The sequence below is a fragment of the Bos mutus genome, chromosome 12, assembly GCF_027580195.1.
Source record: "Bos mutus isolate GX-2022 chromosome 12, NWIPB_WYAK_1.1, whole genome shotgun sequence".
In the NCBI taxonomy this organism is placed as follows: Eukaryota; Metazoa; Chordata; class Mammalia; order Artiodactyla; family Bovidae; genus Bos; species Bos mutus.
The window spans coordinates 70,942,128-70,968,862 of record NC_091628.1 but is presented as its reverse complement, the minus strand read 5'-3'; the positions used below and the strand labels follow the sequence as shown (position 1 = coordinate 70,968,862).

Below are 26,735 nucleotides of genomic sequence, written 5' to 3'. Positions count from 1 at the left end.
TGATAAAATTTTCTTAGCCAACTCGAACTCAGCTTTTCCAGTTAACAGTTTTATAACTTTACACACGGTCTGCACAACTAACCAGAAATACAGCTGCAACTGTCCTTTGAAATCTCAGGGGTGACAGAGCCTTCAGCGGGGTCCCACCTTCACACTGTGTGTGCTGGGCTCTGGGGAGCGGGGAGTCGGAGAAAGAGGAGGCCCCCAATTAGGTTCTTGGAAGCTTCTCCAAGGAGGTTGTCTGGGGACCGTCTGGTGGGCTTTGAGTTAGCACTTAGCCCTTGAGCACAGGTGGCTCAAAGGCCAGTGTTTTAGAACAGAATGAATATTAAGGGCCGAGGGAGGCTTAAAACATTGCTGTTGGTTTTAACAGAAAAGACTTGTGTTGACAGCCCAAGCCTGATCTGACTACAAGTGTGTTATAATTGAACATTGTGGGCCGCGTCTTGTCACGTGATTGGCGGGGCCCAGAGGCCTGTGGCCAAGGTCTGTCCTCCTGATGCACCAGATAATTCAGTGATCCTCTGCCCCAGGTGTTTAAACTTGGAGAGAGGCAATTTGAAAACGCAAATAAATATAAAAGTCTGTCCTTTTTTTTAAGTATAAAATTATCCCATTTATTACTTTGTCTTGAAACACTATTAAAATGTCAGAGATTAATTAACATGTAGGCTGTAGGAATAATCTTATTTATTCTTGATGCAGAATAAACATTTCCATTCCACCTTTAGGAATTCGCCCCAGGAACTGATGGTCCACATGCGCAAAGATCGCCAGACTAAAGTGTTCCCTCGTTTACAGTAACTACAGGTGGAGGACAGCCTTTAAAAATCGTGAATCCCTGTGTTATGCACCTATAACTTATATAATACTGTATAGCAATACTTCAAAATAAAACAAAAATGAAACGTTCCCTGCAGCTTTGTTGACTGCAGTAAAGAAAGCAGCTTCACTCTGTGAACCGGTACATTACTGACAGTTTGTGCAAAGGAGTACAGTGCAGACCTTTAGAGAGAGGATGTAGATTCAGGCTTATTGATGTGAAAAGAAGTTTATACTGTATTAGGTGAAAAAAGCATGTTACAAACTGTGCATCTGACACGATCCTGTTTTTCGTATATATGCCTTTGTATTCATATAAATACAAATTCATACAAATGGATTCACATAAATATATGCATAGAAAAAATGTGGAAAAGTATACAAAGAAATGTTAACTAGTGATTACCTCTGGATGTCAAGGTTGTGGGTTATTGTTATTTTCATCTGTTTGTCTTGTGCTAAAAAGTTTTATACTGATCGTGTATTGCTTTTGTAATCTGAAGAAAAGTGTAAAGCTTTTGCCACTAAGGCAAGTTAAAACAAGCAGCAGAGCTCAGGACATTTTCTGCTACTACTGAGACGAGACACTTGGTGGGAGGGGAGAGGTCCTAGTGTGACGAGACGAGCTTCCTGCCTGCGCTGCGGCTGCTCTGTGGTCTGATAAAGAGGGCCCCCCCCCCACCATCCCAAGCATCCTGCAATGCGTTTACCGTCCCTGGGGGGACGAGCAGAGAGGCAGGTGCAGGCCATGAGTGAGAACCCCCCACTGCCCCCTACCCCCTACCCTGCACAGGCCCGGGAGCGCATGGCCCACGGCTGCTGCAGAATGTAAATCCATTCTGATCTGAGGTCACAGACAGAAGGCAGTGTGAGCTGAGAGCTAGGCATGGAGGGCCAGTGCTGCAAGGAGGCCGGTTAGCTGTGGTCAGAGTCCCCTGTCTCCAGACCCTCCCCAGAGGCTGTTGCCCAGAGTTAGGCTCGCATGAGCAGAGGGAGGAGTCTGTCCCGAGGACCCCAGGAGAGGCAGCCCCTCCCTCAGAGGAGCTGCAGGTTGACCTTCCAGGGCAGGTCTGACTCAGTTGGGTTCAGTAGTCCTGGGCAGTGTGACCCGCGGTCTGGAGTGCGGGGAACAGTTGGACAAGTGATGGCGGCAGACAGACGTGACCTGGCCCCTGCCCCGGACCATGGCGTCCTGAGCCTGCGGGACCCGGGCCTCTGACGCCCAGGACACCAGGTCTACAGGTGCCACTTAAGACGACGACAAGCGCGTCGTGGCCAAGGTGTGACCCCAGTTTTCACGTGAGGAGGGGGGGAGAGACTGGCTGCACGCCCAGGTCACACAGCTGGTGCCACACCTGGGGAGCGAGTTCTGAGCCGGTTCCCCGACCCCAGCGGGGTCCCGACCCGGGGTCAGGACTCTGGGCCGTGGCGGCGCCAGGCCCTGGGCCCTGCTGTGGGCGCCATCCTCACCACCCTCGGGTTCCAGCGTTCAGCCGTGTGTTAGAAAGTCGCTCAGTCCTGTCCGACTCTTTGTGACCCCATGGGCTATACAGTCCATGGAATTCTCCAGGCCAGAATACTGGAGTGGGGAGCCATGCCCTCCTCCAGGGGATCTTCCCAAGCCAGGGATCGAACCCAGGTCCCCCTCATTGCAGGTGGATTCCTTACCAGCTGAGCCACCAGGGAAGCCCCGAGCGACTCCCAAACTCACTGTGAAAGTGCAGCCTGCACAGTTCCAGTTTTTATAAAAGACACAGCTCTGCCCTAGGCCGTGGGAGCCGCATCTGGGGGACTGGGGCTCAGGCTTTCTGCTGCATCCCCAGGGGTCCCTCCCTGCCCTGAGGTGCCCGCTCCCCGGGAAGCTGCCCGGGCTGCCCCCTGGGTCTCAGTGAGCCCAGCACCCACCCCAGCCTCTGCAGAGGTCGGCGTGCTGTGGGGCCTCCAACCTCGTCCTCACAGGCCCACCTGAGTCCCCTCAGGAGGTGAGGCTGAGTGAGAGGGCACTCCCCACCCAGGAAATTCCAGGGGCTCCTGAAGCGTGTGAGCCTGGACAGAGAAGCCCGCCGAATCCGCCTCTGTGGGTTTGTTTCCAGAACCCTCCGCCCTCCTTTCCCCGCCCCCTGCCCCCTCCCCCAGGCTTCCAGCCGCGTCTGTCTGTCCTTGTCCGGCCACACCTGCTGCTCCTGCCACCTCCTGGCATCCGGGCGGGCATCTGGTCAGCGCCTTGTGGTCGGTCAGGGCCCTTCCCTGCCGGCCAGCCACACCGCTCCTGGTGGAGAGCTTGGCCTCCACCCCGCTTCCACCCTTGGGAGTCCGCACTCAGCCTGTTTCAGGACCTCAGAGACAGGGTGCGGGCAGTTTTCTCCTCTGTGTGAAGTTAGGACACAGGGCGGCTCTGGCGAAGGAGCTCAGACAGTCTGGGCCCAGTTCGTGGGGGTGGAGGTGGGCTCCTGCACTCGGCCAGCCTGTTCTCCGGCCCCGCAGAGCGTTCCAGAATGCAGCCCGTTCCTGACTCTGCCCATGTCGCCAAGTCCCGGGAGCACCCTCTGCTCCAGCCGTGAGCCCGAGTCCAGGCGTCACCTGGCCTCCTGACGCTCCGGCTACAGAGGCCCCCACGCCCCCTCCTCGGGTTCACGTAAATTGCTGGAGCTCGCACAGAGCTCAGAACCCTTTACTAACTAAATCACTAGTTATTATAAAAGTATACAGCTCAGTGTGACCAAGCACGGGCTGTGAGCCTGCACCACAGTCACCCAGACTCAGAGAGCAGGTGTTTGCAGCGAAGTCCGGGTTTTCTGCAGGCGCCAGGCTGGGGCAGAAGCCTCAGATCCACTTTCTCTGGGCGCGGAGGTGGGGTTTTCTTTTAGGGCAAAAACAGAGAGACCGCGATAAGCCATCATCTAGAAACACTGCTTAATCTCAGTTCTGGGGCTCAGGATGCCCCTGGTTTATGATTTTTGGGCCAGGTGGTCCTGGCTTGGGGGTCTGTTCACTCATCTGCCCTGGAGAGACAGCCTGAGTTTTCAGGTGATGGTCTGTGATGGCGGTTTTAGTTCATTAGCAGTGTTATCAACGGCAGCGGTCTCAGTCACCCGACCCGGTGGATTAGCATTCGTGAGCACAGAACTGAGGTCAGAGGGCATGAGATGGAAGAACGTTCCGGAGGGAGAGGTGATCCGTAAGCTCAGTAAGGGAACAAGGTTGCATCAGGAAGAGCGGACGGAAGAGCCGCCTGGAGAGGCGGGTAGGGCCAGGAGAGGGGGGGCGGGGGCGGGGTCCACACCACCGGTGTCCCCACCTCCGCCTGCTCACGCGACAGCAGCCCGCAGGTTCTCCAAGCCCCTGCCTTTGGGGTTTCTGTGGAGGCCTGAGGTTGGGAAATCTTATGGAAAACTTCGGACACATTGTAAAGTTTCAATCAATTGACACCTTTAAAACTCTTGCATGCGGACTGTGAATTCTCTAACATAACTCAGTGTTGTAGGTGTCGTTGTTGTGGTTACTCGGTCGTGTCCACCTCTTTGGGACCCCATGGACCGCAGCACGCCAGGCCTCCCTGTCCTTCACCATCACCCGGAGCTTGCTCAAACTCATGTCCATCAAGTCGGTGATGCCATCCATCCTCTGTCGCCCCTTCCCCTCCCGCCTTCAGTCTTTACCTGCATCAGGGTGGTGGTGGTCTCTGTTTCTGGTGATAACTTGCTGCTCTGTTTTCAGCGAGTTCAGCTGCATTTTTTACTTTATTCCACCAATAATTAGGAGCACCCACTGGACCAAGAGTCATGTTAGCTGCTGGGAACACGGGAGAAACCAGGCGATAGAAAGAACTGGTCTCTTCCTGTAGGGATTGAAAATCTGGCACCGGGGCATAGTCCTGTTCTCTCACAGGAAGGACTCTTGCGGGGGTCGGGGTGTGGGGGTCTCTCTGCGGGGTCCTGCCCGGCCAGCAGTCAGTTTCCTCCAGGGCGGCTGGGTGGGGTGAGGGGGCTTCTTCTCCCCCAGTTCACGTTTCCAGAAGGAAGCTCCGGGCCAGGCAGCCTCCCTGGGCCCAGCCGCAGGGCTGGGGGCATCTGCTAGGCGTGAGCCCACACTTCTTGTGTACTTTGCACAAGTGACTTGTCTCCGCAACTCACAACTGGAATGAGTAGTGGTTCCACTCAGGGTTCCTGCGACGGCCCCTCTCTGACCAGGGTCAGCAGGCTTTTTTGGAAAAGGGCTTACGATCTTTGGGCTGAGGGGGCCCCAGTGTTCACAGTGTAACTGCCCCGGGCTCTCGGGGCTCCTTGCTCAGAGGCGTCGACCGCTCTGCCGGCCGGCGGGAGGGTGGCCGGGGGCGGCGCGTGGTGGGGACTGGCTGTGCATAGAGGCTGCGGGACCACACCGGGCCCTGCATCGTCCCGGCCCGTGAAGCTGGTGACCCCCGCCCCACACCCACTCGGCTCTGTCTCGCTGTCGGTCTCCACGCAGCTTTAACTAAAAACACTGCTCATCGCTTGTCTTCAGTGCCGTGTTCTCCATCTTTTTATCTCCATGGCTTCGCTGACGGGTTGCATTTCCTGGATGAATAGACACACGTGACTCAAGGTGCTGACGTGAAAGAAGATCATGGGGTGAAAACCTGTCTGCCTGACCCGTCCCCGCTCTGGCCACTCAGGGCCGGCGAGCACAAAGGGTGGGCAGAGCAGGCCTCCGCGCTGGCAGCGTCGGGTGCTGCCTGTCCTCCTGGATTCCCAGCCAGGGCTCGTCCCTCCTGAAGCCCCGAGCAGGGCCCAGCGGCCCTAGAACCCGGGTGATGGAGCCTGAGGGTGGGCGCCAGCCTTGGCCGTGTCGTCCAGGGGCTTGGGCCGCGGGGACCCCAGTCTCTGTCTGAGCAGCCCTTCCGGGGCTGCTGCGGCATCACAGATTGGAAACCACTCTGTACGGCTCACGGGTCACCCAGTTCACACTTCACCCACGCCACGAGGGTTTATTAGGGCGGGGCGCTGCTCACAGGGGTCCGCCGGCGCGTTGCCTGCCCCGTCGGGGCCTCGGTCTGCGGTGACGGCACGGACGGCCTCCTCGGGTGCCTGCTGTTCCTAGTCTCCGGCTATCTTTAGCTGCTGCCTGCAGGCCTCCACCTCACAGGATCAGGAGACGGTGCGGCTGCCTCCCAGGCCCCGCGAGCCGAGAGGGTGGCAGCTGCCGCCAGCTGTCAGGGATGAATCTGAATTGTCGCACGTTGGGAAAAACAGTCACCCTCGAGTGGCTCCTGAGTGTGAACTGGCGGATCCTTCAGGTGAACCGTAGTGCATGCTACTCCCCCGGCCAGTTCACACTTGAGACAGCCCGGCCTGACTCCAGTTACACACGGGGGTCTCCGGGGGAGGCGCGCAGGGCCACCTGCCGCCTGGTCTGTTTCCGGGCTGCGTGCCCCCAGCCCTGCGGAGACAAAGTCATCTTCACGGGAGGGAAGGTCGCCCACCTTGGCAGCCTGACTGTGGATGGGAGCCGTGGGTCCGTCCCGGTCATCCCCTGCCCAGGGCGGCAGGACCCCACGGGGGGAGCGGGAGACTCCGGCTCAGGGCCGGTCTGCCGGCCCCGCGTCAGCAGCGAGTTCTGTGGTCTTCATGTGCAGAGTTCAGGCCGTCCCCCAGAGCCCCGGGTTGGGGGGAGAGGCGTTGCTGGGCGTGTCCCGGGCGGCAGGTCTCTCCTGAAGTCGGAGAGCACGCTTGGAGCAGAGCCACACGACGCTCAGCCTCAGCAGGCTCCACGCCGGTGCCGCGATTGAAGGGTGACATCCATGCGCTCACCCTCGAGAGAGGTGGGAGTCGGTCCCTCACCGTGTCTCTGCGATAAAGTAGCGGGCGGGGACATGGAGGGTGGACGCAGAGAAGACAGGCGCCCTGTGCCAGTGTGGGGTGGGGGCTGCAGAGGGGGTTACAGAGGTGGGCTCCCAGGGAGAAGGCAGCTGGGGCCCCCACACCAGACCTTGGAGCCGGAGAGGGCGGGGGCGGGGTGGGCTGGGCCAGCCAGGTCTGGGGAAGGAGAGTGGCCTGCGGGTGCCCAGGTGCCAGGGAAGCCCTGGGGGAGAAGCGCCTGGAGGGGGAGGCGGCCAGCCCGGGGTGGTCCCTGGGTGTGCCGCGTCACCCCCCCACAGGCACCGACGGGGTATTCCTGCTGCAGCGGAGCCTGCCACTGCTGGGAGGGTGGGTCTGCCCTTTCCTGTCCTAGCCTGTCGGCCGGGGTGCGTCTGTGCTGTGTGTAACCGGTGCCCTAACCAGGCTCCTGCAGGTGAGTGGGGGGAGGAGGGGTTGTTAGGACCCCCAGACCGTCTGACCAGTCTGCTGGTGCACAGGCTTTATTTGGAGGAATGCCAACTTGAACATCTTTGCTGCTGCCGCTGCTGCTGCTCAGTCGCTTCAGTCGTGTCTGACTCTGTGCGACCCCACCAGGCTCCCCGCCCCTGGGATTCTCCAGGCAAGAACACTGGAGTGGGTTGCCATTTCCCTCTCCAGTGCATGAAAGTGAAAAGTGAAAGTGAAGTCGCTCAGTCGTGTCCGACCCTAGCAACGCCATAGACTGCAGCCTACCAGGTTCCTCCGTCCATGGGTTTTAAGTTAGAACAAATTCTGACTGATCGGTCAAAGAGCACAAACACTTTGCGTAAAACAAGAACAAACACAAAATTTAAAAAAAGCCATGTGTTGCCCTGAGTCTCCCTGAGTCCTGAGTCTCTCGCGGCCTCCTCCCCTCCCCGTGTTACTCTGTGCCTCTTCTGCCCTCGGTGTTTTAAACGGAGAAGAACCAGCGCTTACACGTCAGTTTACGGGCTCGTCTGCCTTAGCCTGATTAAAGTTTCTGTTTGATTCTGGGGGCAGATGCTCAAGTGATCGACACGTGAGTGCCACTTATCAGTGAGACCAGGGCTGCTGCACAGGTTTCCCCGTTTCTTCCTAAAATGTGCTGAGGACTTCCCTGTGCAGTCCAGTGCTGAAGACGCCTCGCTTTCACTGCAGGGGCACGAGTTCAGTCCCTGGTCAGGGAACTATGATCCCAAATGCTGTGTGGTGTAGCCAAAAAAAATAACAAATTAAAATGTGTTCGTCTGTGTATACAGAGCAGAGTTTACAAGATCTGAGCACTATATTGTGTGCGTCCAGGCTGGACTGAAATAGGTTTGTCCTCAAGGAGTTTGTAGTAACGGAAAGTTGAAGATGGAAGTAAGATTTCTTGTCTTTGTTTTTAACCTGCAGACGAAAACCTGGGCAGAAATCAGATTTTCAGGTTGGGAGTCTCAGCCATCAGTGGTGAGTCCACCCTCAGGCCGTTGGGACAGCCAGACTGAGGCTGTATTGGCCTGAAAGGAAATTTACTAACGAGACAGCGTCGGCCGCCAGCGTGACTCTCAGGGTCGTTCCCCTCCCCTAACTGTGCAGATTTCAGGGTGGACTAACTCAACGGCTTGGGCCGCCAGCGTGACAGAGGAGTTCAGCACCGCCTCTCAGGGTCGTCCGCCTTCCCTAACTGCAGATTTCAGGGTGCAGAGCGACAGCAGCCCGGCTCTTTGTGGGTGGTGCTTTGTTTTTCTTGCCACAACAAAAACTCCCCTGTCTCGGGCCGCTGGCACCCGCTGCCCCGGGGCTGTGGGAGCGTCGCCCCGGGGTCAACGGCCAGCGGGTCTGCAACTGCGTGTTGCTATCAGCATCCCCCAGGCCCCAGAGTGCAGTGGAGTGCTGCCCGAGGAAGAAGACCTGCTGACGCGATCTGGCCCTCCTCCTTCAGGAAGGCTTCGGAGCAGCGGGTGCCATTACATGCAACGAAAAGCAGGACACTTGAGAAGGAAAATGTCAGCAGACAGCCGCTGGCGTTAGCTCTGTTTTCTTGCAATTAAACTAAAGAGTGGAAATGTCCATCCGGTCCGGTGAGACGTTGTGCACGTTCATCGGGCAAAGCGAGCTCTTCATTCTGGGGAGAATGGATGACACAAGGACCCAGGGAGGCTGGTCGGCTTCAGCTGCGGTTTTGCTGATGCTCCCGAAACGCTCAGGTTGAGCTGTTCTTCTTTGAGCAACGGTTGATCCCACTGAGAGTCGCACAGGTCTGGTTCCTTCAGTGTGACCGGCAGTCTTTGTGTGACACTTTTGCACAAGGCTCAAATTAGAGAACCCGCGGTCGTTTAAGGTTTTCGACGGCGAGACTTTGATGACCGGGAAGCGTGCAGTCAGACATGGGCACACTACTGGAGTCAGTTCTGGCTGAGCCAGCGGTTCAGGCTGTAGGGAAAGCCAGTCTTCACCTTTAAACCCCATTTCGTGCTTGTGTGGAAAGTGGCCGTTATAGTCGTGATACCGATACTACTCCTAATGAGTCAGACTGAACCCGGCCTCCAATGAGGGGGTGGAATTTTGCCGCCTGCCTCTTTCAAGTAAGAAATGCCTTCCTGTTTGGCAAGAAAGTTTGTAAAAGAGCCAGAAATGTTGCCGTTTTTGACCTGACCTGGGCGGTCTGGCAGGTGTGGTTTGAGTGTTTTTTCCGTGTTGACTGACCACGCTGTTCCTGAGTGATTTCAGGGATGGTTTCTGTGTTTGCTGGTGGTCCCTCTCTGACTCTCCCAGTTTGGTGACCCCGAGACACATCTTATGAAAATGGTGGAGCTTCACTGTGGTTAATAAGTTACAGGTGCTGCCTCCGGGCACCCTCACACCCCCGCCTGCAGCCCAGCCCAGCCCGCCCCGTCCAGTGACCTCTGCTCCAACGCTCACCGAACCGCAGTCGCCTCTGCTGGCTTTTGCTGGGAACGTGTTTTGAGGCGCCTGCCCTGTCCACCCTGTGGTCATCTTGGCATGCAGGGTGCAGTGCAGTGGGTCCTTGTGTGCTTGGCTGTCGTTCCAGCTGTGACCGCAGGAACCATTTTAATATAAATCCCACACACTGACCACAGGACACACAGGGGCCACCTTTGCTTTTCCAGATGTGCTTCTAGCTTTAAAGGAAACTGAACCACTTTAGGATGATTTTCAGAGCAGTCAGCTGTGGCCCCAGATGGAGCCCAAGTGAAAACTCTTAAAAATGAGGAAATTGTGTCTGAAAAAGTCATCCTATATTGCAGTATTTCAAACCAAGTAGATGGAATGTGATGAACTATACCTCTGGTGGTTTATCAGGACAGAAAAAAGCAGAGGGAACCTGGAGGCAGGGTGTGGGGGGTGACGGAGGGTCTCTCCCGGCCCCCCAGTTCTCCCTTCCATCCGTGGGTTACCGCGGTGATGGGAGTCAAGCTTTGATCGTTGCTGGGAGGTGAGGCCGAGGTCGCGCCGGACAGAGGTGGGGGCCGCCACTGCCTGGTGCGACCTCGCCGGCGGGCCTCCTGTCTGATGTCCGCGAGCTGTCCGTCATCCTCGAGCTGTCCGTCAGAGGGGACATCCTCCAGGCTGAGGTGGTGCGGGCGGTGCTGAGTCCCCCGCCATGTGCAGCCCTCCAGCGCCCCGCCCGCCTACTTGGTCTGGGCGGGGCACCCTGCCTCTGGACACAGTGGACAGGCTCCCTGCCCTCTGCAGGTTCCTGTTTCCCTCCTTAGCTAAAGAAAGCCAAAACGAGCTTTTCCACAGCGCTGGCTTTGGCTCGCTTCTGTTGTCCTTTTCTGTACCGCGTGAGGTGCTCCTGTGAACCCGCGTGGAAGCTTGCAGCCCCCAGACTCCAGGTGCAGTCCTACCCCCTGGACTAAGCGCGAGCTTAGTGGTTCAGCCCAGTGATCAGACGTAAATCCATCTGTAAGTAACAGGCTGGGGATTCTGGTTCTGTGTCGTGAGACCGCCGTGTGTCCTGGAGGGTGGGGGAGGTGCGGGAAGCTCTCTGGAGAGCCGACAGAGGAAGCCAGTCCCTGCCGTGTGCTGATGAGGGTGTGGAGGTGACCGAGGACAAGGGTGTGGATGGGATGGTTCACCTCAGGAGCTCTTTAAAGCTTCAGCATAAATGGATTCTTGAGGGAGACCGTCGGGGATAAAAGGAGAACCCTGACCCCTGTCCTGATGGGGCCGGGAGAGAGTGGACAGTGAGGTGATGGGCCCTGACCCCGTCCTGATGGAGGATGAGAGAGTGGACAGTGAGGTGATGGGCCCTGAGCCCCGTCCTGATGGAGGATGAGAGAGAGTGGACAGTGAGGTGATGGGCCCTGACCCCCGTCCTGATGGGGGATGAGAGAGAGTGGACAGTGAGGTGATGGGCCCTGACCCCCATCCTGATGGGGGATGAGAGAGAGTGGACAGTGAGGTGATGGGCCCTGACCCCCATCCTGATGGGGGATGAGAGAGAGTGGACAGTGGGGTGATGGGCCCTGACCCCCGTTCTGATGGGGCCGGGAGAGAGTGGACAGTGGGGTGATGGGCCCTGGTCCCTGTCCTGATGGGGCCGGGAGAGAGTGGAGAGTGAGGGTGATGGGCCCTGACCCCGTCTTAATGGGGGATGGGAGAGAGTGGACAGTGGGGTGATGGGCCCTGGTCCCCCATCCTGATGGGGTATGAGAGAGAGTGGACAGTGGGGTGATGGGCCCTGGTCCCCATCCTGTTGGGGGATGGGAGAGAGTGGACAGTGAGGGTGATGGGCCCTGACCGACACCCGGGCCGCCTGCTGGACCACGGAGCTCTGACTGGCGAGCATTCCCTCTGCTCAGCAAGCGGGTGATGGTGCCAAGATACTGCAAAAGCAAAATAGTTATTTTGGCAGTTTTTCAAAGAAATGATGCTTTTCTTAGAGAGTGCATTATGTGCACATTTCACAGAGTCTTTGTAGCTTTTTCCAAAAAAAAAAAGTAGGACTGTGTGCAAAAAGAAAGGATAAGAGGAAACCGAAAAGGAAGGAATGACTTCATAAAACATTTATGGGCAGAAGCTAGAGGCCATCACACAGGCCAGGGCAGGCTTTTATTACCTTTTAATTTTGATGATCATGCAGGAGACGTCTTTATTCTGAAGTAATTCTAAGCATGAACGCACCTTTAAAATTATGGGGATTTATGTTTATTTTTCTGTTAATCTGAATGAGCAGTTGTGTTGTCAGCTTAGCCAACTGTGTACAGTAAAATACAATGCACACGGTATTTAAAACCCTAATTTTATCAGGAGGAAAATGCTGCCTGTGGGTCCACATCTTCAGCATTTGCACCGTTAAAATTTCAGTCTGTGGTCAGCTCTCATTGCCACAAGGGCTGTAAGATCAGGCTGGGGTCTTTGTAACAGCTCAGATTTGTTAATTCGGCCGCCTCTCTGCCCCTGTTGCGTGCCTTGCCCCTCCGTTTCCAGCTCACCGAGCGCAGAGAGGTAACGCTGGCACGAGGCTCTGGGTGGGCGGATGCGGCCAGGTAACCCCCGTGTCCCAGCCTGGGGGCAGCTCTGTGCAGCTGGCCCCGCTCTCGGCCTTGACCTTCATCCCAGCAGGATCAGACTTGAGAGCCAGTTGGAATCTGTCAGCCTGGCCCCAGCCTTCTATTTCTGGCCACATTCTCCTAAAAAATGGACACTTTTATTTTTTAGCATTTTGGAAAGATGGGATTATAAGCAGTTTTTTTAATGAAATGTATCAGGCGTGCCAAAGAGCATGTGTAATGTATACAGAGCTAAATTGATTGTCAGCAATAGCTGCACTGCCCGTGGGGGTCGCCCCCGGGGGTCCCTCCCGATTCTGTGAAGGAGTCAGGTCCTGCACCCTGGCATAGCCGGGGAGGGGCTGGCGAGGGTGCTGTGGGAACCAGAGCCCAGTTGTGCAGGGGTGGTCGTGCTTCGGGTGAGTCTTGGCTTCCCTCTCGGTTTCATCCATTCCACGGGTGTTGCTTGAGTGCCTGCCCTGCCCTGCGTGTGCTGCTCAGTGGGGTCAGGGTCCTCACGTGCTCCTGCTCTGGTGAGAGTCAGGCAGTTGATACGTAAAAAAACAGCAGCAGCTTTGTCGGGTGGGGGGCGGGGGCCACAGACAGGCAAGGCGGGAAGATGGGGGGCCCGTGATGACATGGGGCTGGCAGGCGGAGGGCATCTTTGAGCTCAGCGCTAGGTCACTACAGCAGCACCAGCATCCCAGGCCGGGTCAGCAGTCCAGGCCCTGGTGGTGCTGTGTGCAGAGCTGGGCATGTGGGGACTCGGGGTGGAGCCCCCTGTGCCGGGGGCAGAGCTGCCGCCCAGAGCGTGGACGGTCCCTGCTGACTGCCTGTGTTTCTACGTGAGGAAATTCACGAGTGTTTGCTCGAAGATGCTCTGATCATGCCCTTAGTTGCCTTCTGAGCGGTAGGCACACACCCCACTTTTTACCCGACAGAACGCGGGATGTAGTCTGACAGCCGGAGTGCGGATGCCAAGGTTTACTGTGCGTCGCAGCCGGCCAGCCATCCTGAGGCTGCCGCGGAGGAGGCGTGGGTTCGCCAGCCCACGCCACGGTTTCCAGGAACACCGGGCAGGGTGGGGGGCGCCTCCTGGCTCTGGCGGCTTCCGGCGAGGGGCTCCCTGCGGGCAAGCCCTCCGGAGTAAATGGGAGACAGAGAAACAGTTATTTACCCCTGCTGCGGCTTCGCAGGTGGCTCAGTGGTAAAGAACCCGCCTGTCAATGCAGGAGACATAAGAGAGGCGGGTTCAGTCCTTGGGTGGGGAAGATCCCTGGGAGGAGGGCATGGCAACCCAGTCCAGTATTCTTGCCTGGAGAAGCCCGTTGACGGAGGAGCCTGGCGGGCTACAGAAGGGTCGTAGGGTCAGCCCTCCGAAGGGCCTCAGAGGCGGACACAGCGGAAGTGATGGAGAACACGCACGCTGTGAAGAGACGCCGCAGCAGGTGATCCACATGCCTGGCTCGCACACACGAGAATCCCAGGAGACCCACCCAGAGTCTCCCGACCAGAAGGATCAGAACAGGACCAGGTGACTTCAGACGGCAGTCATGGGGAATCTGTCCTGGGCCTCAGTCATCTGAGAATAAGGGTCTGCCAAAACCGGTGCTTGGACACCATCCGTGTTTTATCTTCAGACAGTTATTTGGAGAAAGGAAGTGAGGGTGAGCTGGCCTGGAAGTCAGGACCGTGCCTGCAGCCGCAGACTCTCGCTGTCAGAAGCACCTGCATAGTATCGTCAGGAGCAGATGACACTCAGGAAGCCAGGTTATCAGTGTCGAGACAAAGGGACCCTAATCGGCGAATGGAACTGTCCGCGAGTCCTGTGTGGATTCAGAGGCGAAAAGGTTAGTAGGAGATGGCTGATTTATTACCGTGGCTGAACACTTTGGGGAGACATTGGAGGCCGGGATTACATGGCTGTGTGAACTTGTGGACAGTGTGGTTCGTGGTCTCAGAGTTCTCGGGGTTTGGTACGCTCCACATAGCGGCTCTCACTGGGGGAGGCTGTCGTGTCCTCCTCTTGGCGCATCTGGGGGTCACTCTGTGCCAGCACGTTGTGTGGACACAGCTGGACAGCACTCCCTTGTGATTCAGCCAGCCCGTCTATGGACTCGGTCTCTAGTCTTCTGTGATCACAGCAGTTAGCAGCTGCAGTCACCAGCCTTGGAAAGAAGCGGTGTTTTTGCACACACATCCTTGGGATGGTCTTCTAGAGGCGGGGCCCCTGAGGCGGGAGGAATTGCCCCTGTTGTTCACTGCTCTGCGTCTTTCCCTGGGGTCATGATGGTGCTGGTTCTCACCCGCCTCACCTGTGCAATGCTGGTCTCCGCCAGGACCTCATGTGGGTCCCAGCTTTGTGTGGGGGGCAGGGAGGCACCAGGCTCACCAAAATGGTTGGGCCTGGGGGACCCAGATGGACCAGACCTAATCATTTTGGCTTCGAGAAGCACTGATCAAGCCCCAGGCTTCCTAGTCACGTCTGTCCTGTTGGCCCGGCTGCCAGCCCTCTATGACGTGACGGTAAACGTTTCAGGCTCCGAGGCCGTGTGGCCTGTCAGCTCCGATCTGTCCTGCGGTGTGAGCGCAGCCGTGACAGCCCGTGACAGACAAGAGTGAGTCCTCACTATAGACGGTGACGTCTGCTTTTCTGTAATTGTCACGTGTCAGGAGTGGTTAGTTTTCTTTCGGTTTTTTCAGCTGTTTGAAGATGTAAAACCTGTACCAAAACCGTGGGCCATGGTCCGCCAACCCCTGCTTTCTGGGTCAAACGGGGCTGGATTTGGACTTCCTCTGCCCGGCCTGGCTTCAGACCTTTCAGACTGGGCCCCAGCTTGGGCCAGTCTCACCTTCACTGCGAGGGGCCGGTTTTCTCCCTTCCTCCGTGTCCTGCAGGCCCCGCTGGCCCTGATGGGTGGGCAGCTCCCGAGTGGCCTATGGGGGGGCTTCCCCGTGCCTCTGGCCTTGGGCTCCCGTCTGCCATAGGAGACCAAGGTGCCTCCCCTCAGGAGCTCCGGTCAGCTCTAGACCAGGGTACCTCCCCTTGGAGTTCCCGTCTGCTCTAGATCGAGGCGCCTCCCCTCAGGAGTTCCCATCTGCTCTAGAGCGAGGTGCCTGCCCTCAGGAGCTCCCGTCTACTCTAGAACGAGGCGCCTCCCCTCAGGAGCTCCCGTCTACTCTAGAAGGAGGCGCCTCCCCTCGGAGCTCCCGTCTGCTCTAGAACGAGGCGCCTCCCCTCAGGAGCTCCCATCTGCTCTAGAGCGAGGTGCCTGCCCTCAGGAGCTCCCGTCTACTCTAGAACGAGGCACCTCCCCTCAGGAGCTCCTGTCTGCTCTAGAACGAGGCGCCTGCCCTCAGGAGCTCCCATCTGCTCTAGAACGAGGCGCCCCCCCTCAGGAGCTCCTGTCTACTCTAGATCGAGGCGCCTCCCCTCAGGACTGTTGCAAGGCTGGAACGTAGCCTCTGGCGGCAGCTGTTTGTGCTCTAGGTCTCAGACTGTGTTTGTCGAGGTGGGCTGCCGACCCCAGAGCAGACACGGCCCTTTGCAGGTGTGGGCAGGGGCCCAGGGCATCCCTTGCTTGTGGTTAGCTTATGAGGCGTTGGGGCATATTCCTGGGCTGTTTCTCGGGGTCCTTGCCAGCGAGGGGACGGCGTCTTTCTGGTTGTCATTAGGTTCAGGTGTGACAATGCCCGTGACTGGGAGGGCCGCATTGGTGTGATCCTCGTGACTCACACCTGTGCGTGTCCCTCCTGTAGCTCGTGAGACCCCGAAACTGTCCCAGAGTCCCCGTTTCCCCCTCGGGTGGTTGTCCAGTGGCGTTAAAGCTCCAGCCTGGCCGTGTGGAGGTAAAGCGCTGTGTTTGTTCCCTCAGCAAATGCCTGCTGGGTGCCCTCCTCTCAGCTCCTCTGGCCTCTGCTCCTTCTTTTTTAAGGGCAAGGGGTTAAAAATGTACAGACCTCAGAAAGCGTGCTCCTCCCCTCCAGGTGGCCGATGCCGTGCATCGCAGAAGCTGGTCGTCGGTACCCACACCCCGGGGTGGTTTCCCAACAGCGAAGCGTGGTTAGAGCGGAGGAACTTGTCCAAGAACCCTAATCCAGACTTCGTTTTATTACGATAATACTTAATTCTGTCTTGACCTTACGTCATACTTATGCCATAGAGCCAAACCCAAAATACAGGCTCAATACAACTGAACCCACAAAACAGGTGGTGGGGCCGACCCAGCTCTGCTGTGGCCTTGGCCTGAGCCTCCGGCATGCTGTGGGCCAGCGGGCACGCTGCCCACGCTCCGTGCAGGGCTGCCAGCGGGGTCTGTGCGGCTGTGCATGGGGCGGGTTGGGTCAGGCCAGCATCGCTGCGCTCCCGAAGGTGAGAGGTGGTCCCCGGGGGCAGCGGCGAGCGAGCTCTGGGGTCTGCTGGGGCCGCGGCTCTGTGCTGTGTGAGTGTTACAGACGTGCTGTGGGTTCGGGGCGCCCAGGACCCCGCAGAGCCTGGCGGGGGGTGGACATCTGAGTCTGGCTGTCAGGCACGAGGCAGCGTGTGTCCCGAGAGCAAACACAGAAGCCCCTCCGTTTCAGAGCCGGCAGGTGAGACACGCCAGGCCGTTTCCCGCAGCCCTTCTGGAGGGAAAGGTGTTCATCCGGCCTGGCTTCCAGTGTTGCCGTCACTTTCCCAGCTGGAGCCCAGGAACTGTGGAAACTGGGAGCTTTATCCGGATCAAGGCTAACTTCTCTGTCCTTTCACATGTGGATTTGGTATTTCCAAACATCAGCTCGTTTTCAGGGCCTTGCAGGAAATCGATTGACAGGAAATGGCCTGAGGCCCCCTGTCCCCCTCCCGAGGCCCACTCACCGCCCGTGTGCTGAGCGGGGCGTGTTCATCCGGGCCAGGGCTGCTGGGGGCCATCCAGACCCCCGTCCCCCTCCCCGAGGCCCACCTGCTGCCCGCATGCTGAGCGGGGCGTGCTCATCCGGGCCAGGGATCCTGGGGGGCCATCTAGACCCCCGTCGCCCTCCCTGAGGCCCACCCACCACCCGCGTGCTGAGTGGGGTGTGCTCATCCTGGCCGGGGCTCCCAGGGGGCCGTCCAGACCCCCGTCCCCCTCCCTGAGGCCCACCCACCACCCGCGTGCTGAGTGGGGCGTGCTCATCCTGGCCAGGGCTGCTGGGTGTCGTCCAGACCCCCGTCCCCCTCCCTGAGGCCCACCCACCGCCCGCGTGCTGAGCCAGGCGTGCTTATCCGGGCCAGGGCTACTGGGGGCCATCCGGACCCTGGGGCCCCTCCACTGCAAGCCCCAGGATGCCTGATTCCTTTGACTCAGGCTAGCCTTGACTCTGACCCCTCAGTTATGTTAACAGTTCTTTGAACTCACCCATCAATAAAATTTCCCCGACGTCATACTCGCTCGGCAGATGTACTTTCACTTTGACGGAAAGACAGAGATAGGTGATCTCTATCTTGTGTTTGCCATGTCAAAGGCGCTTCCAAGATTATCCAGAGGGCAGAAGGTTTAAACAAAAGAAAGCAAAACATGTTTTCTTCATAGACTTCATTTTGTTCCAACTTTACCTAAAAGGAAGAATGGCATCGTTGCTGAAATTGCCTATTCTTACTCAAATAGCATGTCAATTGGGGGGAAAAAGGGTTGGGATGGGGGGGCTTGTGTAATCATTCTCTTTGAAAACCATAGTGACTGACTTGGTAAGAAGTCAGCTGGCGTAAAACTCAACATTCACAAAACCAAGATCATGGCATCTGGTCCCATCACTTCGTGGCAAATAGATGAGGAAACAATGGAAACAGTGAGAGACTTTCTTTTCTTGGGCTCCAAAATCACTGCAGATGGTGACTGCAGCCATGAAATTAAAAGACGCTTGCTCCTTGGAAGAAAAACTATGACCAATCTAGATAGCATATTAAAAAGCAGAGACATTACTTTGCCAACAAAGGTCTGTCTAGTCAAGGCTATGGTTTTTCCTGTGGTCATGTATGGATGTGAGAGTTGGACTGTGAAGAAGGCTGAACACCGAAGAATTGATGCTTTTGAACTGTGGTGTTGGAGAAGACTCGTGAAAGTCCCTTGGACTGCAAGGAGATTCAACCAGTCCATACTAAAGGAGATCAGTCCTGGGTGTTCATTGGAAGGACTGATGTTGAAGCTGAAACTCCAGTACTTTGGCCACCTCATGCGAAGAGCTGACTCATTTGAAAAGACCCTGATGCTGGAAAAGATTGAAGGCGGGAGGAGAAGGAGACAACAGAGGAGGAGATGGTTGGATGGCATCACTGACTCGATGGTCATGAGTTTGAGTCAACTCCGGGAGTTGGTGAGGACAGGGAGATCTGGCGTGCTGCAGTTCATGGGGTCACAAAGAGTCAGACACGACTGAGCGACAGATCTGAGCTAAAGAAGTTACATATTTTTCTTGTGAGTTGTTTTTCCCTTTAAAAAATAATTGCAGGCCGTGCAAGACACAACCTTGCTGACTGATCCTCAGCACTAACGCCCGTCCTTGTCAGCTGGCGGGAGGGATGGCCCGTGTACCTCGGGGCAGGCCCCGCTGGGGGCGGGGGCGGGGGCGGGGGCTGGGGTAGGGTGGGTGGCCGCGGGGGGCCAGTGTGTGAGGGGAAAAGAAACAGGGCGGATTCCGGTGTTGCCAGCAGGGGGCCCCAGCCTTCCGTCTCAGCCTCTGCTCACGCTGTCCAGAGGTGGGGACAGAAGTCATCTGTCCTATTTTTCTCTCGTCATCTGGAGCTCACGAGAGTGCCATCAGGCCCGTGCACGCCCCGGGCTTCCTGTGGTTGAGGCTCCGGTGCCAGGACCGCCAGCGGGCTCAGAGCCACTTGCTGCCCGGCCGGATGGCTCAGTGTTGCTGCAGCTCTTGGTGGCTTAACTAGAAAAGGTTTTCAGACAGAAACCCAAACAGGTGGTGGCAGGGCTGTTTTCCACCATCGTTTCGATATTTTTTTTAGAGATTCTATCTCAACTTAAACACACTTGCCTAGTCCCCCTCCCGCCCCCCAAATTCATGCCAACGCTGAGGACACGTTCACAGCTGGGCGGACTCCTCTGCCTCTCAGACCCGGACGCCAGGCCCGAACCGCGTCTGTGTGGACGGCCACCAGGGCCCCAGCGCTGCATGTGGTGGTACTCGCTGCTGAGATAGGAACTGGACGAAATCAAGCTGAGGTCTAAAGCGCTGTGGCTGAGAGGGTGAACGCTGGTTACTGTGCGGTGAGTGTTGTATGTGTCGAATCCACAGCCCTTTTCATTAATTTTTATTTTTTTATCTTTTGGCTGTGCCACGTGGCTTGCAGGATCTCAGTTCCCTGGCCGTGGCTGTTCCTGGGCCACTGGGTAATCCCCCACAGGCCTTTAGTGGGTGCTGGAGCTGGGATGATGCCTGCATCCACCACACTGGGCAGACACCATCAGGGCAGCCCCTGGGCCAGATGGCGTGGCTTGTTCTGGCTCTGCCGCCGCAAAGACTTGAAACCCCTTGGCTGGGCTGGTGGCCCCGCGGTGTGGCTGCCTCCTGCAGCCACCCCAGGAAGGACCACCTGCGTCCCTTAGCTACTTGCCCGACCTTGATGGAAGGTAGAAACCAACAGTAAATATGACTCTTGTGAAAGAGCTGTGATCTAGTCAAGATCGTGAAAGCTAACACGTAGGAAATTTTTCCTTTTCCCCTAATTGTCCGTGGCTTCCCAGGTGGCTCAGTGGGGAAGAATCTGCCTGCCAATGCAGGCGGTGCCAGTTCCGTCCCTCGGTCAGGAAGATCTCCTGGAGGAGGAAATGGCAGCCCACTCCGGTATTCTTGCTTGGGAAATCCTATGCACAGAGGGTCCTGACGGGTTGTATAGTCCATGGGGTCACAAAGAGTCAGACACAGCTGAGTGACTGAGCACAACAAAATTATTTATCCATCCAAGTTTGACCACTTGGAATCTTATTTTGGTTCCTGGGCCTGACAGCCCTGGCTTGGGACCGGGATGGAGAACCAGACCCCTGGGTTTTGCCCTGGACCTGCTGCTTTGGGCAAATCCCTTCCTCCTGCAGGAACTTAATTGTTCCTTCATCTGTCCAGTTATGTGGTGGGGTCTTCAGATCGATGAATCAATCAGCCAGCAAGCTTGTATCACCTAGGAACGGAAGTCAGATAGCATCTTTAAGAATATCAAAGCATACAGCATTTCGGCTGTGGGCAAAATCTGCAGATGGGCAAATCTGCCAGCATCGTGGTGTAAAACTCCGTGCGATGAGACTAGAGAGAGAAGTGACTGGCTGGAGGGGGTGTGTGCAGGTGTGTGTGCCTGTATCATCGTGTCCGTCACCTGTAACCAGCGTCTATCAACCTGTGAGAGAAAGAAGTCCCGTAGAGAGACGTAGATGAGGGCTGTGGCGCTCACAGTCCCCGAGGGTCACGCTGCACCAGCCTGTTTGGCCGCGTCAGCACGCCCACGACCGCCGGTGGGAGGTGGGGCCCCGGGCGGCCTGCAGGAGGGCTGCGCCCTGGGCTGGGCTTCGGAACACGTCGGCTCCCCGAAACGTGCCGGCTTGTGGCCCCGCCTTCTCTTCCAGGGTGACCCCAGAGAGGCTGACGCCCACGTGAGGACGTCTGCCTCTGCGTGAAAAACCTGGGGACAGCGTCTCGGGTGCGCGGGTTCCCCGTGCGTGCAGCTCCACGTCTCGGGAGCTCAGAGGCTGGCCCTGTCTGTGCTCACCCCTGCGGATGAGCCTTGGCTCAGTCGCTGTCATTGTGATCCTGTGGGGCAGCAGGTCGGAGGGAATCAGCTCACATGCTGCTGGCGTTTCCCAGTGAGGGGACTTGGGGAGGTGTTTGACAGGAGGGGCCCCGGCTCTGACGGGGGAAGCCCTCCAGGGAGGGGCAGCAGGAGGCAGGGGTCTCTGGCCCCACTGGGCTGGCTTTCCCCACTCCTGCCAGCTGACCGACCCAGACGGGGTCTCCATCTCTTGTTGACGGGGATGCTGGAGGGAGTCCAGCTCAAGGACAGGCGTTGAAGGGGTGGCCCCAGGAGCTGTGTGATACGCCTCCCTGCCCTGGGCCGTGTAACCTGTCAGTGTTGTTCGGTTCAGAGGGGGCTGTCTGTATTTCCATCGTGTCAATGGAAATAGTCAACAAACAATCTGTAATAGGAATAGAAAAGTTCTGTTTGAGCCAGACTGAGGGTTACAGCGCGGGAGATTCTGAGTCAAGGATTCAAGGCTTATAAAGGCAAAACCCCCTGAGTTAGGGAAGTCCTCTGTCAAGAATCAGGATCGGGGCTGCAGGAAGTGGGGTGCTTGTCAGGTGAGGACCGGCTGGGGTCTGGAATGGTTTCCCCGTTACCCAGGGCCATCCCAGCACCCTGCAGCTGCAGCTGGCTGTATCAGCCGCCCTCCCCGGGGGGATCTCCCGGCGCCCTTCAGGCCTATGCAGGAGCGTCCTGTTCTGGAAGCTTTTCTCCAGCCCTCCAGCCTCCTCGGCAGGCCTGGCCCCGGAAAGCCATCCTTTATCTAAACATCCTCTCCTCTGAGAGTGCTCCATGACACAGCTGAGATTGAGAAACGGCCTCGAGAATGGACAGAAAACACCGACGTTTCTCAAGTGGGCTTCCCACACAGGAAGACACACTTAGGGCTGTTTTCAGGTTTGGGGAGTGAGTTACAGACGCCGAGGGCCACTCGACCTGCACGCTTGTCGGGAAGTGGGGGCGGATAGAGGGAGGGTAAGGCCGGTCACGCAGAGGCCTGAGCCTCCATCAGCAGGGGACGGGCCTCCTGATCCCCTGGGAGGGGGCAGGGTGGGGGCCAGCGGGGCGTCAGGAGCGCGGCTCCGGGAGCCGGGGACCACACTCCTGGTCTCAGGGATGGTCTCGGGGAGGCTGTGCACAGAGACCACTCTCCCCTCCGGCTCCTGCCCCTCCCACTGGGCCCGGCTCTCAGGACATGTTAGTGGCCCCCAGAGGTCCCTGTCCTGACGCGCAGACCACGTGGGGTGGCCTCAGCCCCAGGCTCTGAGGCAGGCCTCTCCGTGCAAACAGAGCCTTTGCCTCGGGGTTCCGGAGCCTCGTGCGGGTCCCAGGCAGCCGAGGGGCGCTTTCTGCAGATGCCATGATCCAGTCAGCTGGTGTCTCCCCGCACCGCTGCCGTGACTCCCTCAGCCTGCGGGGCCTTCACTTGGTTTATATTCAGCGTGTAGAAAGTAAGCCTCCTGTGCAGTGGAAGGTGTGTGGCTCCAGCGGCCGAAAGGCTCCGTGGGCCCCAGCACGTTCTGTGTGGGGACTGGCGGGGTTGCTGGCCTTCTGCTCGTTGTTCGTCTCTGCAAGGAGACAGTCTGTGGTGGGAAGAGTGTGCGGTCCTCCTGCTGGCCCCCGGGCGAGGGTCTCGGGCGCTGTTTGAGGCACGGGGATTGCTGGCGTGACGTTTGAATGTCTCTCCTGCGGGCCGGTTCCCACCTGCCTTGGGCCCTGGTTCCTGCTGCCCGAGCGCTCGGCCGGTTCCTCTCTGCGATTGTTCTGGCTCCTTTGGCCACGTTTATGCTGCAGCGGCTGCCGACGGTGCGTCGTCTCGTGACCAGCTGGCGGCCCACCAGGATGGGTTTCCGTCACGAAGAGGGGCAGTTTGCAGGGGGCGCGTCCAGAGAGGAGCTGCCAGCTCCCGCTGAGCCTCGCTGGGCAGGGGTGAGGGTGGGAACCGGACGGGACTCCGCCAGGCTGCCCAGCGGCTCCCCGCCTCCTGGGGACCTGGGCCTCGGTGCCCTTTTCTCCCCCTTCTTCACAAACGCCCCCTGCCAGCACCAGCAGAACCCCTCCAGCACGGGGCCCGTCCAGCCTCTGACCTGCCTCCCCTCGCCCGGCAAGCTCGAGGGGCACGGGCTCCCTGTGCTGTGCTCCCGGTCGTGGGAGCCCCAGCCTCCAGCTCAGGGCAGCAATTATCCGGTCGGTGACTCGACTCCCTGCGCTTTCTCTCCGGGGTAGGAGCTGAGGGCTTGGACAGCAGTGGGCGACGGCCGGGCGGGGGAGCTGGAGCCGGCCGTCACAGTCTCCCTGATGGGCCTGCGTCAGTCTGGGCCCCCTCGGACAGCCAGACAGGGGAGCAGGCTCTCCGCTGAGACGGAAGGCTGAGGGTCTTCTTCCAGCGGGGAGGGCCTCGTCTCTGTCTCAGAATTCTCTCGTTTCACCGCCTGGTCCCTTGGCCCATCTTGTCCCCCCTCCGGCCCCCGGCTTAGACTGGACTTGTTGCTTCTTGTGGGGCCGTTTCCTGACTTTGATGTGGGGATACTGCCCCACACCTGGCACAGAGGCCACCCCCCAACAGGCAGGGGTGACCTGCCTCCCCAGCCAGCACCCAGGGGACCCCTCGGCCTGCTTCCAGGGAGCCAGCCTTTTGTGGTCCCACGGGACAGGTGCAGCTGCTGACCCACAGGGCATGAGCTCAGCTAGAAGCTGCAGCCCCTGTGGGAGGGCTGACCCCCCAGGACCAGGAATGAGGCTTCATCTCTGCACGGGCACTGAGGACGCACGTGGCGAGGGGTCCCTGCGGGAGACTGGACAGAAGCCGCCCAGGATCACCTCTGCTGGTCTCAAACTGACGTCCAGGCAGTGATGTCAGCGGCTTCACATGCAGCCTCCTCTGGAAACGCCGTTGTCGCGGGCATCGCTGCCGTCTCTGCTGCCGTGCGTCTCACTGGGGCCAGGCAGCGGCGGCCAGTGCTCCGTCCATCCACCCCACTCCCGCCTCCCGCTGGGCGCCCCAGCACGGAGCTCTGCCGCCTGTAACTGTGAAAGTGGGAGGGCCTAGGGCAGCCCAGAGTCATCTGTGGCTGAAGTTTTATTTTAATTTTGGTTCTGGGCCCAGTAAACTACAGTTTAGGTTGGCGGCGTTTACCGTTTTCCAGATGGTCAGCGTTGCCAAGTGAGGTGGACCGTCTCCGGTGCTTCTGTGACCCAGATGGTTCTGTGCTTAATAATATGTTCACGGCAGAAAAATGCCACTGAGCACCCCGCAGAGGGAGAAAAATGCCACTGAGCACCCCGCAGAGGGAGAAAAATGCCACTGAGCACCCCGCAGAGGGAGAAAAATGCCACTGAGCACCCCGCAGAGGGAGAATTTGCCTGAGGAGGAAAAATCTCTGTCGCTCAGTTGTATCCGACTCTTGGCCACCCCGTGAGCCGTGGCCCACCAGGCCCCTCTGTCCGTGGGGTTCCCCAGGCCAGAATACTGGAGCAGGCTGCCGTTTTCCCGGGGAGGAAGGGCCTGTCTTTCCCACTCCCGCAGGGGCCAAGGGTGCAGGTTCAGTGATGGGGGCACCTGGGTCCCTGCCTCCCCACAGGAGGTCCGACTCTGCTCGCAGGCCCTGGGAAGGCTGGTGATTCACGCCGAGGACTCTGATCTGATCAGCTCATGGAGCGTGGTCTTAATCACTGCACCCAAGGAGGTTCGCAGAGGACAGTGAAAGCTCCCTGGGTGGACGGACTCCCTGTAGTGGGGGGTGTGGACGCTGGAGACAGTGGAGCCACATCACGCTCGCCACGAGAAGCCAGAGCGCCAGGGACGAGAGTGGGAGATGCTGGTGTTCAGAAATGCCTCCTTACCCATCAAACAAGAAGTGTTGGCTTTTAAAGCTGCAAACGGACCACGGAACAAGCATTGCTTTCCTGAAGATGGCTGTTGGGGGGAACCACCTCTGCAAAAGCTGATCTGGTGCATCGAGGCTAGGTGACACGCTGTCGTCCCGGCCGGCCGTGTGACTCGGCTAATAGGTTGTGTTTGTTTCAGCTGAAATTCGAAACTTCCATTAGCGACTGCCCCTGGGCAAGATTGATTTTCGGCGTATTTCAGACTCTCTTCTGTCCTTGTGAGCTTTCTGACTCGAGCGCTCAGGCTGCCGCGCCCAGATCCCAACACGGCCGATGGCGAGGTCCGCGAGGGCCAGACCGCTGCCCACACTTGGCTCCTCTGGTTCTTCAGCCACTTTTGGGGTTGGGGAGGGGGTGGGTTCCGAGTCCAGAAGCAGCGTGTTGGCAGAGGTGGCGGGCAGCGTCTGCACGGGGCACGTCTGCGAATCCCTCTCACCTGCCCTGCTGGGCCCCGCGGTCCAGACAGCAGCCCGGCCACCGCACCCGAGGTGCTGACGCCCATGAGGGCCCTGGAAGTGGGGTGTTCCCTCAGCCCGGGCGCAGAGAGCCGGGGTGCTCTGCGACTGAGTTCATTCCATCCTGCCTCACTGTGATCGCTTCGAGTTTCTCCAATCTTAGCTGTTCTCCTTGGGAAGTCCGTCGAGCTCAGTTTTATCCACTAGGAATTTCTGTCTATTGAAAAACCAGCCTTAAAGATATTCCTTGTTTTCCCTAAAATGGGAAGCATCTTGCGTTCTGGTGACATAGCAGTGAGAAGACGGGATGGAAGCGGCTTCAGAGACGTGAGGTTCCCTGCACTGACCCTGGACGGGGTCTCTGCACCAACTCAGAAATGTGATGGGTGATGCTTGGGACCCGGGAACCCGTGGGGGCCCTAAGGGACTGCTTTACTGAAACAAAATGACTAGATCCTAAAATGTTCCTGTTCAAGAAGTCTAATTCAGTGGTTTTTAGTGCATTTACCACCTTATGGAGCACCACCATGATCTAATATTAAAACCTCGTCATTTCCCGGAATAAACCCGGTGCAGGAGCGGCGGCCTCCCTGGCCCCGGGCCGCCACTGTGCTGTGTCCTTCTCCACGGCTCTGCCTGTCGCAAACATCCCATGTACACGAGTCGTCCAGTGTTTGGTCCTCCGTGTCTAGCCCTGTTGATTTTGAATATCTTTCCGTGTGCCCATTGGCCATTGCAGCTCTTGGAGAAATGTCCAGTCAAACCCCCCGCCTTACTTGCCTTTTTATTATTGGTTGTGTTGGCTGGTCCATCCCAGGTACCGATCCCTCGGCAGACATGACTCGCACGTATCTTGTGGGGCATCCCTTGGGGCCGTGCAGGCAAAGCCTCAGCCTCCAGTTCACCTGCGTCTTGGTGGGACGTCTTGGGATTCCCCAGGAATGTGGGGATCTGTGAGGCCGGATCCCCCCGGCCTCCCGACCTCCTCTGGAGGGAAGGGGTGTATGTTCTCGGCCGGCTGACAGGCCAGAGCGCGGGCCGAGCCATCCTGCTGTGATCTACGTGTGAACACAACTTCGAGGAAGCTAATTTCGCCTAGGTCTAGTCCTAGGAGTTTACTTTCAAAAACTGCCGACACCTGCCTGTTCCTTACGCTGCCTGTTGTAAAACTAGATGTTGGACGTCTTAGAATCAGGGCCCCCGCTCCCTCCTGCCGCCGGCCTCTCTGCCGCCCTGCCCCAGGAGATTCCGTGATCAGCCGTGACTCATCTCAGAGCTTCGTGTGGCCTGACTTCCTCTGGTGTGCGTCACGCGGACGCTGTGGTTACTGTTTGGTTTACAACAGGCGGGGCTAAGAAACTGCTTAAGAGGCCAAGTCTGTTTTCATTGGTGAGCCTGCAGAGACCCAGAATCCCTTCGTATTACTTCCGGTGGGCTGGACATGGAGACGTTGCGTGGCCCATCAGGTACACAG

At 58.1% G+C, this 26,735-nt stretch overlaps 1 protein-coding gene across 6 annotated transcripts in view; it reads left to right on the top strand.

Moving 5' to 3' along the window:
* The window catches only part of ATP11A (ATPase phospholipid transporting 11A), a 103,393-nt gene that overhangs the window by 20,072 nt on the left and 56,586 nt on the right, over positions 1-26,735 (top strand). For 2 of the 6 annotated variants that reach the window (XM_070380716.1, XM_070380717.1), the window contains exon 1: positions 13,867-14,010. The exons of 1 other annotated variant lie outside the window; for it this stretch is intronic. In XM_070380716.1, coding sequence (XP_070236817.1) covers positions 13,912-14,010 — 99 coding nt within the window. In that variant the 5' untranslated portion in view covers positions 13,867-13,911. Of the gene's footprint in view, positions 1-6,586; positions 6,623-13,866; positions 14,011-26,735 lie in introns of those variants that run through there. 3 more of the 6 variants (XM_070380720.1, XM_070380715.1, XM_070380718.1) reach the window with 3 other exon arrangements.